Source organism: Esox lucius, chromosome 16 (genome assembly GCF_011004845.1).
Source record: "Esox lucius isolate fEsoLuc1 chromosome 16, fEsoLuc1.pri, whole genome shotgun sequence".
In the NCBI taxonomy this organism is placed as follows: domain Eukaryota; kingdom Metazoa; phylum Chordata; class Actinopteri; order Esociformes; family Esocidae; genus Esox; species Esox lucius.
Window position 1 is genome coordinate 10,384,118 of NC_047584.1, and position 13,448 is coordinate 10,397,565.

The window sequence follows — 13,448 nt, forward strand, 5'->3', positions numbered from 1 at the left end:
GAGGGGTCATCTGAGGTGGCTTGGGCATCTTTTTCGGATGCCTCCGGAACGCCTTCCTGGGAAGGTGTTCCGGTCCCGTCCCACCGGGAGGAGACCCCGGGGAAGACCTAGGACACGCTGGAGGGACTATGTCTCCCGGCTGGCCTGGGAACGCCTCGGTGTCCCCCCGGAAGAGCTAGAGGAAGTGTCTGGGGAGAGGGAAGTCTGGGCATCCCTGCTTAGACTGCTGCCCCCGCGACCCGGCCCCGGATAAGCGGAAGAAGATGGTATGGTATGGTATAATTCCATTAAAACACCAAAAAGATTGTTCTTCCCAATTTTAGGTTGATATGTCAGATTTGAAGGTGAATTGCATATTTTTCCATAGACTGGCAATAGGTATTCTGAATGAATGAGGGGGGGGGGCTGTTTTATTTAAAGGGTTATTTAAGTAGTCAACAAAAAGTACAAAGTACCTGACACATAAACTTGGGTAAAAATCATATTCTGGAGGTTTAAACAGCTGGGGTCAAATTGATCCCAAGGATAAAATATGTTAGTAAATAAGGATAACAGGAGGATTAAAAGAAAAAGTAATTTCTAATCTTATGAATGAATGGTTCTCCTTCGATCTATCTAACCTGTTCAAGAAGAAATACACATGTTGACTTCCTAACTCACAGAAAGAGGTGGCAGGACTGCGAGTACAATATGCTTGGCATAGTCTCTCTCTAGATCTAGTGGTTCCACTCAATCCCACCACCCCTTCCTTGTGTCATTTGTGGCATGTCGTTCCCGCTTCCTCATTTTGATCTCATTTTTGATGAAAATAAATGGCCACTTCTTCATGAAAAGTCAGAAAGTAAGAATTTTGAATACACTTCCTTTAATTGTGCTCTACCTGTTACCCACTGATTATGTGCATAATATTCACAGTGGAGTGTTAAACAATTACTCCTGCCTTCAGGTATGCTGGTCTGTATAATGTTCCACAATTTATTATTTTTGGTTATGAATTTACAAAACAACTGATGGGCAAAAACAAAACTTTAATTCAGATATTGTTTGCACATCATGGATCACGTAAGGAGCAAGAATAAAGAGAAAATACAAGCCAAAAGAAAAATAAAGATCATTGCCCTAAAAAGGTTGCAGTTAGACCATCAAACAAGTAACTGAAGGTTCCTGGATTAAATCCCAAATCTGATGAGGTGTCAAAAAAAGATTTTGTTCTGTCTCTGACTAAGGCAGTTAACACTTATAGCATCCTTGGCTTTCATTCTGAGGGGTTGCATTAATTGTGAAAGCCACATTTCTGTGTGGAATTCACAAATATCAACTTTCCCAAAAGTTGGGATACTACAACTTTGCTGTAGATGTTTAATCTTCATTTTGTATGGGCTGAGGAATAACAGGTGAACTGTGTTGACTTATCTAAGACTGTCATGAAGTAACCATAGTAACAGTTTTAGGTTTAGGCACACTGGTTCAAAACTGAAGCTTCCTCCTCCAGAAAGAAATACGAAAAAATATCCACCTCTGCCCATTCTTTTATCTACATTATCTTTCACAATGCTTGGCCATGATTATTCTAACCCAGTAGTGATTGTTATTATTTAAAAAAACAATTACTGCAGCTTTGTATTTCTTTCACGTGGCCTGCAAAAAGATGGGCTCTGTTTATATCACCCAGTTTCAAAGAGATAAGCTATTCTTTCAGGCAGGACTTTATATACTGGCATACCAGTGACAAATGGTAGTGTACAGAGGGCAGATGTGAGTGGGCACCTTTTGAAAAGATTCTGTTTACATAGTATCGGCCGTCCAGGATAATGGAAATGGACAAGATGGTATATGGGGTACTATAAGGACTTATGTAAATCATAGAGTATAATTAAGCGTAATATTTGGGATACTACAATTTTGCTGTAAAACCAAGAAGACAATGAGCAAAAGCCAGCCCAGCTTACCCCGACAAAAACACCACAAGGACTGATACTCACTTGACTCCCCTGGATGACAGCATTTCTGTTTTTCCCGTTGTAATCCACGACTTCAATATAATCCAGGTAGGCGTCTGCCCAGTACACCAGCTTCTTGACCAAGTCCAGGGCAATGGCAGTGGGCTGTTCTGTGTCGTAATCGACTATTCTGGTTCGGTTGGTGCCATCCATGTTGCAGCGCTCCACCTTGGCTATGTTCCCGTAGTCCGTAAAGAACAGCATCCTGTGAGGAGATAATGTACATATGTGTATAAATGTGCTTTCACTATATTAAAGGGATAGTTTGTCCAAAATTCTTATTTTTCTGATATTTCACTCACCAAGAGATGTTCCAAATGGCCAAAGAGTCATTTTATCTAACAATCCTTTTTACAGCTCTGTCCCAGTCTGTAATTAACGTTATTAGCATTGTCCAAATTCAAAAATGGAAACGTTTCGTACCGCTATTGCCAAGCTGCATTGCAAGCAGAAAACTACCCCAAAACACTTCAAACTACATTGTGTAATCTGTCACGGTAGCATCAAGCATGTTTGAACTGTACACTGATGAAACAGCCGGTGGAATAGGCTGAATTCAAACTGGCACTAGCAAACTATTTCCTACAGCCACCATACAAAGCTTCTGTCATCGAGGTGAGCGTGAACTTCAACCTCAACAAGCTACATGAAGATAGGTTGCTTCGCCTAGCTTTTTAAAATTGCTGCTAATTTACAATTAAGTATATTATTGCTACATTTTTGCTTTATATATTTCCTGACTAGGTAGATGTCATGTGCCATGTCAAAATAATTTAATTGTGCAGGATGACCCAGTGTTATTCGGTGTGTTTGATAAATAAACTCTTGGATACCTATGTTTGTATCAATGTCAACTTATGCTTGATCGTTTGCCTGCTTGTGGATCTTAAGTTAATTAAATTCTACCCGCTCTGCAATTGGGACTATACCACTGCCTCTCTCCAGTTGTATTTTGGGAGGATCAATGGAGCAACTTAGCCAATGAGACAGAACTTTTGCAAGTAACATTTTAATACAGAGGATCGTGACACACGTTTACTTACAGTGGGGAGAGCAAGTATTTGATACACTGCCGATGTGGCAGGTTTGCCCACTTAAAAAGCATGTAGAGGTCTGTCATTTTTATCATAGGAATTCTTCAACTGTGAGTGACGGAATCTAAAACAAAAATCCATAATATTACATTGTATGATTTTTAAGTAATTAATTTGCATTTTATTGCATGACATAAGTATTTGATACATCAGAAAAGCAGAACTTAATATTTAGTACAGAAACCTTTGTTTGCAATTACAGAGATCATACGTTTCCTGTAGTTCTTGACCAGGTTTGCATACACTGCAGCAGGGATTTTGGCCCACTCCTCCATGCAGACCTTCTCCAGATCCTTCAGGTTTCGGGGCAGTTGCTGGTCAATACGGACTTTCAGCTCCCTCCAAAGATTTTCTATTGGGTTCAGGTCTGGAGACTGGCTCGGCCACTCCAGAACCTTGAGATGCTTCTTACAGAGCAACTCCTTATTTGCCCTGACTGTGTGTTTCGGGTCGTTGTCATGTTGGAAGACCCAGCCACGACCCATCTTCAATGCTCTTACTGAGGGAAGGAGGTTGTTGGCCAAGATCTCGCGATACATGGTGAGATCCTGCATGGAGCCCCAGACCAAGGGAGATTGATCATCATTATGAACTTTTTCCATTTTCTAATAATTACGCCAACAGTTGTTGCCTTATCACCAAGCTGCTTGCCTATTGTCCTGTAGCCCATCCCAGCCTTTTGCAGGTCTACAATTATATCCCTGATGTCCTTACACAGCTCTCTGGTCTTGGCCATTGTGGAGAGGTCGGAGTCTGTTTGATTGAGTGTGTGGACAGTTGTCTTTTATACAGGTAACGAGTTCAAACAGGTGCAGTTAATACAGGTTATGAGTGGAGAACAGGAGGGCTTCTTAAAGAAAAACTAACAGGTTTGTGAGAGACGGAATTCTTACTGGTAGGTAAGTGAATACTTGTCGTGCAATAAAATGCAAATTAATTATTTAAAAATCATACAATATGAGTTTCTGGAGTTTCTGGATTCTGTCTCTCACAGTTGAAGTGTACCTATGATAAAAATGACAGACCTCTACATGCTTTGTAAGTAGGAAAACCTGCAAAATCGGCAGTGTATCAAATACTAAAACAGTGTTTTAGAGTTTCTTTACACTTGCAATGCAGCTTTGCGATAGAGGTACATTCAGAATCCATTCATGAATTCATACGATGCTAATAATGCTAATTACTGACAGAGACAGAGCTGAATAATGGATTGTTTTAATAAATGACTATGTGCCTGAAGGAACAACTGGAAGAAAGGGGACTGTCACCAAAATGTGATATTTGCACGAGCTATCCCTTTAAGAACATAGATAGGCATACAAAGACTGGCAGGAGATGAAACCATAACTTTGCAATGCTAGAGTCACACGCCTAACAATTTGAACACTGGTTCAAGAAATACTGATAACAGTAAACGTAGGAAGCCTAACACATAAGCCCATTAAGAAGCTTCTGAATACGAATAATCTTCTACTGCCCTCTTATCAACCAACACAGTGATTGGCCGTGATAATTGTAACCCAGTGGTGATTGTTATTATTGTGATTACAGACATTTAAAAAAAATAAAATTGCACCTTAGTAATTCTTTCACATGTGGACAGCAAAAACATGGGCTATGTTTATATCACCCCGTTTCAAACAGACATGTTTTAATGCTATTCTTGCAGGCATGACTTTATATACTGGCATACCAGTGACAAATGGTAGTGTACAGAGGGCAGATCTGGGTGGGCACCTTTTGAAAATAATCTGTTTACGTATTATCGGGTGTCCAGGATTATGGCAATGGACAAGATGGTATATGGGGTACTATAAGGACTCTAAATAATTGAGTACAAGTTAGCTTAATGCATAAATTATTTTGAGTTATTTTTGGGCAGTGGACAAAATGTTGAGTTGTCTGGCAGGGTTTGGACTATTCTGTCATACTTGCTCAATTCTTGCCGGGGATGGAGGCTACACACTGATGGCAGCGCAGCAGGTAGAGATGATCGCAACCACTGAAAGGAGTAGCCATTTCTGTTGTATACATACAGTATCTGTATGTATACAAGGCTAGGCTTTTTTGGGCCATGGTGGATGAAGGAACATTTTAAAGGACATTTGCAGAAGAAAATGTGGTGTGCTTTCTAGTTCGTATTTGTGGTTTTGAAATAAGTTATACAGTGGTAGTGGCAGTGACTGCAGTGGTAAGACTAGGACCGAATAATAGTTGGATTGCAGGTAAACGAAAAGATGGATTGATCGAATATTTGACTGAGTGACCCATTGCATTAGAGAGAAACGATAGGGTTCTCATCATATGGCCATGTAAAAGCTTGTTTGGTGTCAATAGCTTGAACGGTTCAATAGTTACTGTTGGAGTCTTTTGTCAAGCAAATCTTTTCAAATGAACAGTGTTTATAGAGAATTTGAGGTTTTCTTTCACAAGAACCCATGCTCATTTACATCAATGTCCTGGGGAATAGTTACAAAGCCAATTGGAAACAACGACGATCAGGTGGATTAACCAGGACAATGATGTCAACATCGCTACTCACACGATTGGCCCCAAGGTGTCTTCTGTGACCACAGTGAGTCAGAAGATGGCACCCTATGCAAAGAAATGTCCCATTCACAAACCTGGAGCACTGTGATTGTATCTGTATACCAGAGGGAAGTAAACCCCTAATGACCCTCCCAACACCAGTTCCAGCAACATCAGGTTTCCCATCTGGGTAACAACCAAGACTGACCGATTAGTGGGACAAAGGTTTTTGATATGCTGCAAAAGTTATGAAACTTGGTTTGCTGTCTAGCTTCAACCATTCAATAATTACTAGTGGTGAGTTATTTTTTGTGGGATCCAATGCCACTTCAAAGTTATACTTATGCTGTATTCTGTTCATAATGACATGGGCAAGTTTGATGTGGCAAACAATAAAGTAATATCCATGATTTCATTCGTAGCAAACACAAGCTGAAAGCTGTGGTGTTAGAGGAACTTTTAAATATTGTAACAGAATAATGACTAGGTAGGTTGAAGGAAGGTATAGACATCATTAGTTAACAATTGTCAGGTTGGCCAGAAAATATCTTGGTTTCAAAAGGGGTATTAAAGCTAACTACCAAGGACAGTTCAAATTAACTGGAGTAAGCCTACAAGTTTACAAAATGAAGGGGTAGACAATAAGACAATATGCTTGGAATAAATATTTTATTCCAGGCATGAAATTGACACACTGAACCTTAAAGTCTCATCAACTCAAACCCTTTCCTGATTTTACCCACAGGTGTCTACCAAAGTGAAAGCATAAATTCCATAATTTGGTGCTTTGTTCATGGGGGTTGAAAAACAATGTCTCAAAAGGCATTTTACAATCAGCCATAATTGGTCAAATGCCTTGAGATCAGATGACTTAGATGAGCCATGGCATATCTGGAAACATCAATAGCCTTTTTCACTGATGCCCTTGGCAAACATAATCCAACTATCACCCCTTATTAAAAGCAATTGAGGTATATTATTCTAGCAACTGTAGCCAAAATAATACTGAATAGGATTATAAATTCTTTGTCTACAACCATCTCATTCCACATATCAATCTCATACAGGGCCTATTTGTAAATGCTATTGTTAAAAACCATAATTTAATGTATGGGGAAATGTATCTAACATAACAAAATGTTCACTGGCGTTAAAAAAGGAAAAAAGAGAGGTTGTAATATAAATGCCAAACACAAATCTGAGAGACTCAGTTTCATTTTTGGAAAAAGTATCTGTAACGGTCCCAGCCTGATGTGAGTTGTGACACTATCCTTAATGAGTCCCCACTCTTGATGGTATGAAGGCCTGTGCCATGCTCATGTTCTCGGTGTGTATAATTTCATTTTGTTTCCCCAGGTATTATGCTTCATTGTGCCCAGGAACAAACAGAACTTTGGTACAGACCTTTGTAACAGACCTAGAGAGAAGGACAGACATTGGAAACCCAACAACAGTGATTGAGTAAGGTAGCTCAATCAATAATTGTAGTGGTTGGAATCATGCCTTATCTACTTTGTGCTCCAGTAATACATTTTCTTCCGGCTTTAGCATTATGCAGCTAGCTAACATTATCTAGTCAGTTAGCCTAGCTGCTACTACTACTAGCATAGCAAAGGGGATAACACACAGAGATAACATTGCATTGTTGTCTGGCTACTAGTGGCTTACTGACTGCAACTGAGTATGGATGATACGTTATACTGATGCCTGAGCTGTGCTCATGTTAGTCTCACACAAACAGATCATTCCACTCTATTCTACAGCTTCCACAGTTTGTTTTGATATAAGTGTCTTTTTGGTAATTCATGGCTATATCCATATATAGCAAAGAAATATATAGGGTAACATTTAAATACCAACCATGCTTATTAGTTAACTGAAGCCTAGTGTTCCTTTTCTTTTCTATACAGAAAAGGGACTTGAGGCTTCAAAAAACTAATAAGCATGGTTGGTATTTAAATGTTAGCGTGTTGTGTAATCAAAACCTTTTCTCCAATCACATGATGGAAAATATGACCCCCTAGTCCGTAATAAAACTAAAACAACCACAGGCAAGTCTAGATAAAGCTTAATGTAATTTTAATTAATTCAAAGAGATTTTTTCAGATAACAGGGCTAAATAAAGGGAGGGGGCTGTCAGACAGTTTTTCATTAAACTATATAGCCAAAAACTCTATATGGCTATAGAAGCTTGTGAGTGTCATATTCTGTAAACATTGTGCCTGCTGTGTGCTGCTATCACCAACCTCTCCAATTTCTTATTGTTTTCACTCCATTGCCTCAGGCTGAAAGACCCTCTGCCTCCCATCTCTCACTCGAAACAGCTGTAGCCATGTCTCACCAATTAGAGCGGGGAAAAAAACGCTTGCTCCTGATAACCAATCAAGCTGGCAGAACTCACGCCTGGCTCCCTGCTCCCCAACGGGCCGGCACTCTTCATTATTCCTCCAAGCACATGCCATGTCACCAGCGTCTGTGTACATACTGTACATGCATGTGCATATACAATGTGACTAACTTTTTCCCAACTAATGCTCGCCATGTAATGTAAACAGTCATGTTTGTCGTGATAAGTACTGTAATTGCATAATTTTTTCATGAAGTTAAAAGGGAATGTTTGTCATTCTCCATGCAAACATAATGTATATTCACATTGAATCATAAGAGACAAGTGGCATTGGTTTAGCGAAACAACGCAGTGCTATTTCAAATGAAGGAAACATTTTGGGGAATGAGGTGGGGAATACATGGCAAGGATGTGAGAAACCAATCTAAAATCCTTTTATCGATAAACATTTTCACTTCACTGGAATAATTTTGCTGTGCAGAGAAGACCCTACATTATTAAAACACAGAGGAGATATATTGAACACCAGTGGCATGCATAAGAAGTCATGTGGAATAATTTGAATGCTGAGGTTAGCTGAAAGAAAGTAGTGTGACGGTTTCATCCATCACATTACTTAAAAGTACATAGCAGCTTTAAGGGTAAAGGTATAACAGACTGGTACATAAGCAGCAAATAACAAGAAATTCTGATGCACTCATTCTGATGTTGTTTGCTCTGTGAATGGTCTTTGCTCTGCTGAGAAACCTGGTGCTAAGATACAGCAGCTCTCAGAGAAAGGCTTCTCATTAAAACCCTGCTCTGAATTCATACCCACTGCTTGTCCTTGTACCCTAAAAAATATAATAGGACTGACGCTCTCCCTCTGTTGAGCTTCCAGATTCCTTTTCCCTGGGAATATTAACAACAGAACATAAACTTTTTAGCTGCTGATAACTGAAATAATCAAGCCTCCATTCTCTCCTTGTATAAGCACACTCTTCACTTCTCCTTACTACATTTCAGCATTTACAGTGTGACGCACACTTTTAGAAAGCAATTTATTTTCCCCCACAGTCACTTTTAGGTACTTTTTGTTGGTGGCAGAAACAAAACTGCTTAAACAGAGACATGGTCCTCCAGGGCCATTATATACCGGGGGACATACGGGGGAATCAGTGAATACTAATAAGATTTAATGAGAGTGGGAGCTGTTTGGAGCACTGCCCCTTTCAGAAAATAACATGGTCATGCTCAGTACCTACAGCTATGTAGGATACGTGTTTTAAGCAGGTTGTATTATTCAGTCAACTAAAGATACTGTATCATTCAGTATTATTCAGTCAACTAAAGATACTGTATCATTCAGTATTATTCAGTTAAGTAAAGGTACTGTGTCATTCAGTATTATTCAGTCAACTAAAGATACTGTATCATTTAGTATTACTCAGTCAACTAAAGATACTGTATCATTCAGTATTATTCAGTCAACTAAAGATACGGTAATGTATTTCCAGAACGCTTTTTAAAAGGCACCATTTGTGAAGTGTCATTACTCCCATCTGTGATCAACGACTGTGCAAAAAAACAAACACATCTGGATGCACTATTTGGAAAATGACAATGGTAACTTGTTTGAATACCACAAGAAACATTTATTTAAAATATAATGACATACAAAATGCATAACATGGGTGTGTGATAAGAGTGACAAGAGTGACAATATGATATGGATCAAAAATAATTCAAGGATTCTTAAAGTTGCCATTGTCAGTCATTGTCGAAGTAAGTGTTCAGAGCAAACTCACCCCATAAGTGGATCCACAGCGATTCCTTTAGGATTAGTCAGATCCAGATCTATGATGGTGACACAGGTGTCCCCAACGTGGTTGCAAACAAATATCCTGTCGCTTGCACGATCCACAAAGTAGAAGTTTCCAGTAAGCCAATCAATGGTCAGGTGCTCGGCATCTACAAAGAGAAAAACAAAGAATTTCATTCTTGGTAGTGAATCTTATTCTGATTCATATATCGAAACCTCCAGATTCAGTCTGTCATGCAGTTCTGCACTTTATTACTAACTGAAACATGCCTAGACACCCTTGTCTCTTCTAGTATTTGACTGGCTGGGAAACCCTGACTGCTCCTTGACACTGTTTGATGTTTCTATAAAGAACTTCCCAACAATATCACTGCAAAAATGAATAGGAAAACAGCAGTTATTAGACATAGGCTAGTGTTTTTTTTTTTCGTATTCTGTTTGTATATCTACTTTCTCTAATAAAGGGCACAACTATAAGAGACATTGGTGTCAACTTTAATTCACTGTTTAAACAAAGGTTGAATACAATAAAAACTATACCTATACATCCAGAAATGTGTACAAATAGGGATAATTGAGAAATAGGCACTATGAGGCACTATGGATGACACATGAGTATACTTCTCTGCTGTGTTCTGGTCAACAAGTGAAAAATCAGCAGCCTTGTTACCTTGAGCAATATCATCCCTAAGTGAAAGCTTAGGCATATTACATTCATGTGATGTTGCACCAAGCCTGGGCTCCAGCTTCAGCACATTGGCATTGGTTGGATGGAGCAAACATTTTCAGACATGATCACAACTATACCAGAAGGCACAATTCAGTCAGGTTCAGGCTGAAATAAGGAACTAGTCTCTATATGACATGTGGGACTTCTACTATCAGAATTTGAAGACTAACATGGGCCTTAAACATTTGTAATAGTTCAAAACATGCAAGCCTGAAAAATTATGGTTCAGGACCTCTAAGAGACATCTTTAAATGTCTCCACCTGTTGGAACATTAACAGTGGTTCCTAGTAATTCCAATGTGCAGTTGAGCTTAGCTAGAAATGTAACGAGTGTAGGAGTGAGCCCAAGTTTTCTACTGGATGATCGCACTAGGAAAACAAATCCCACGGTGCTGATAATAGCTTGCTTCCTCTATTTTCCCACAGTGTAAAGTTGGAGGAAGTAGATTAGTAAAGGTTTGGCCTCTTAAATGCTAGCCAACTGGTTAATACTTAGAATAAATATATTTTCCTTGTGAGGCTACAGTTATGTATGGTTATACTAACCCCTTTGAACTTGCAATTACTTTTGCTTTTCTAGCTAGCTTGCTACATGAGTTTTCTGACTACTGTAGCTAATTATGGTTGCACTCAGTGTACTGTATAATTTATATTCTCAAAAAGTAATTTTCAAACTAACCCATATCTTAACCCCACTGCTTAACTGCCTGTTCATAAATGTAATGCCAAAAAATCTAAATTTAGTTTTATGGAATGTTTACAAATGTAGCCCTTCTGAAGGGGTATGCCTGAGTGTGCTTGATAAATCAATAGTTGCCAAACATTGTAAACCAAATAATATCTTTAAAAACATACTTTGTAAACTTTGTACTGTTTTGATATCCTTTTCTTTTGTAAATCCATTCAGATTCTTCATCTTAGCACAACGTAGCTGTCCAGATGAGTCTGAGGATAAAAGCCAACACACTTCTTCTTCATGGTAATTGTAATCCAACGAAAGGTCTCCATTTGTACCCAAGGTTCTCAAGGTCTGTAGATTTGATCCATTTAGTTGTGTGGTTGCTATATGATTTGACCGTCCAGTCAGCAGAGCAGGAAAGCTGTCACCAGGGTCTGTAACAAAAGAAAATATATTGTAGGAATGTGGGAGAAAAAAACAACAATACTGTGTATATTCCTCACCAAGAAAGAAAAAGAACTGTGTAAACCAAAGAAGAAATAACATGAGAATTAAGGTTTCCTTCAATTCATTCATAACTTCATTATAACTTACTAATTAACTTCAGCAAGTTCAAATAATAACCAAGCCATCGCCCTACTGTACTTTTATCCACCAAAAAATAAGCATTTTGTTAACTACAATAAAAATAGTTTCACCATTCTCCATATATATCGCCTTTGGAAAGTAATCAGACCTCTACACTTTCTCAAAATGTTGTTAATTATCTTAATTTATAATTGAATAAATACATTTTTATCTCCATTAATCTACACACATTACCCCATAATGACAAAGCGTAAACAAGTTTTTAGAAATGTGTGCCAATTTATTGAAAATTATTCTAATTTACATAAGCATTCTGACTCTGTATTCAGTACTTTGTAGAAGCGCCTTTGGCAACGATCACAGTGTTATGGCAATGTCTCAGAGCGTTCAGTCTTGGGAATGGGCTTTGGCTGGGCCACTCAAGGACATTCACAGACCCAAAGCCACTCCAGTTTTGTCCTGCCTGTGGGCTTCAGATGCTGAATGATGAATCTTCACCCCAGTATGAGGTTCTAGGAATGGTATTAGTAGTACCATGTTTTTGCCAGACGTACTTGCCAGATGTACATCTTGGCATTCAAGGCTGATAGATACATTTTTGTCTCATCAGAACATAACTTTTTTTCATCATGTTCATAGAGTCCTAAAGATAGGCAAGTCATATGACTTTTACTTGGGAGTTGCTTAAATCTAGCCACTCTACTACTGTATGTAGGCCTGATAGATAGAGTGCTGCAGAGATAGTCATCCATTCTTGCAGGTACTCTGATCGCCTGCAATATAATTCTGAAGATCTGATTGAGTGACCAAGGGGTTCGTGGCCACCTCCTTGACCAAGGCCCTTCTTTTCCGTTTAGTTTGGCAGGAGAGCTCTAGAAAGAGTCTCAGTAGTTAAAAACTGCTTCCATTTCACATGATGGAGACCACTGTGTTCCTGCGAATGCCCTAGAATTTTTTTTTTAAACCATCCCCTGAGCTTTGCCACAACACAATTCTCGGGGGTCTACAAATAAATAATTTTACTTCATGGCTTGGCTTTTCTTAAGCAATGTGATGCAATGTGAAGTGTGGGAGCTTATATTGTAGAAAGGTGAGTGCCTTTCTAAATTATGTCCAATCAGTTGCATTTGCCACAGGTGGAGTCCAATCAAGTTGCAATGACATGTCGAGGATGATCAAAGGACACAGAGTGGTTATAAATAAATATTTCACTTTTTCATTTTAAATAAGTTGGCACATATTTCTTAAAATGATTTCCACTTTGTCATTATGGGATAGTGTGTAAATGAATGGCACAAACATATATATATATTCAATCAAATTATCAATTAAGTCTATAATCCAAAAAAGATAAATAAGGTGTCTAAATGCTTTCCAAACATGCTGTATACAAAAACTAACTTTTTTCCTAGTATAAATGGATGACAAAAATGAGGTATTGTTTCACAGTCCAAGCTCATTGCCCAGATTTGTGTCAGAAGGGGGGATTTAGCCCATCAACTGCTAAGCTTACACAACCCAATTTTAAGGCCTAATTGACCGTGCACTTTCTATGCCACTGAGTTCACCCCAAAAAGCCCTGCTTTATCCCGATCACCCACACAAGTGCAAGTCAGGGCAAGCTCACCTAATATGGGCAATAAATCAGTGTGTCTCAGTAAAAAGCACTTTAGGCTCTTT

At 38.8% G+C, this 13,448-nt stretch overlaps 1 protein-coding gene across 1 annotated transcript in view; it reads right to left on the reverse strand.

Annotated features, from left to right (window-relative positions):
* lrp1bb (low density lipoprotein receptor-related protein 1Bb) overlaps window positions 1–13,448 on the reverse strand; it is a 428,510-nt gene that overhangs the window by 238,557 nt on the left and 176,505 nt on the right. Inside the window, exons 6-8 of the mRNA XM_020055063.3 lie at window positions 11,357–11,614; window positions 9,758–9,920; window positions 1,983–2,205 (exon numbers count right to left, since the gene is read on the reverse strand). Of these exons, the coding sequence (XP_019910622.3) occupies window positions 1,983–2,205; window positions 9,758–9,920; window positions 11,357–11,614 (644 nt within the window). The remainder of the gene's footprint in view (window positions 1–1,982; window positions 2,206–9,757; window positions 9,921–11,356; window positions 11,615–13,448) is intronic.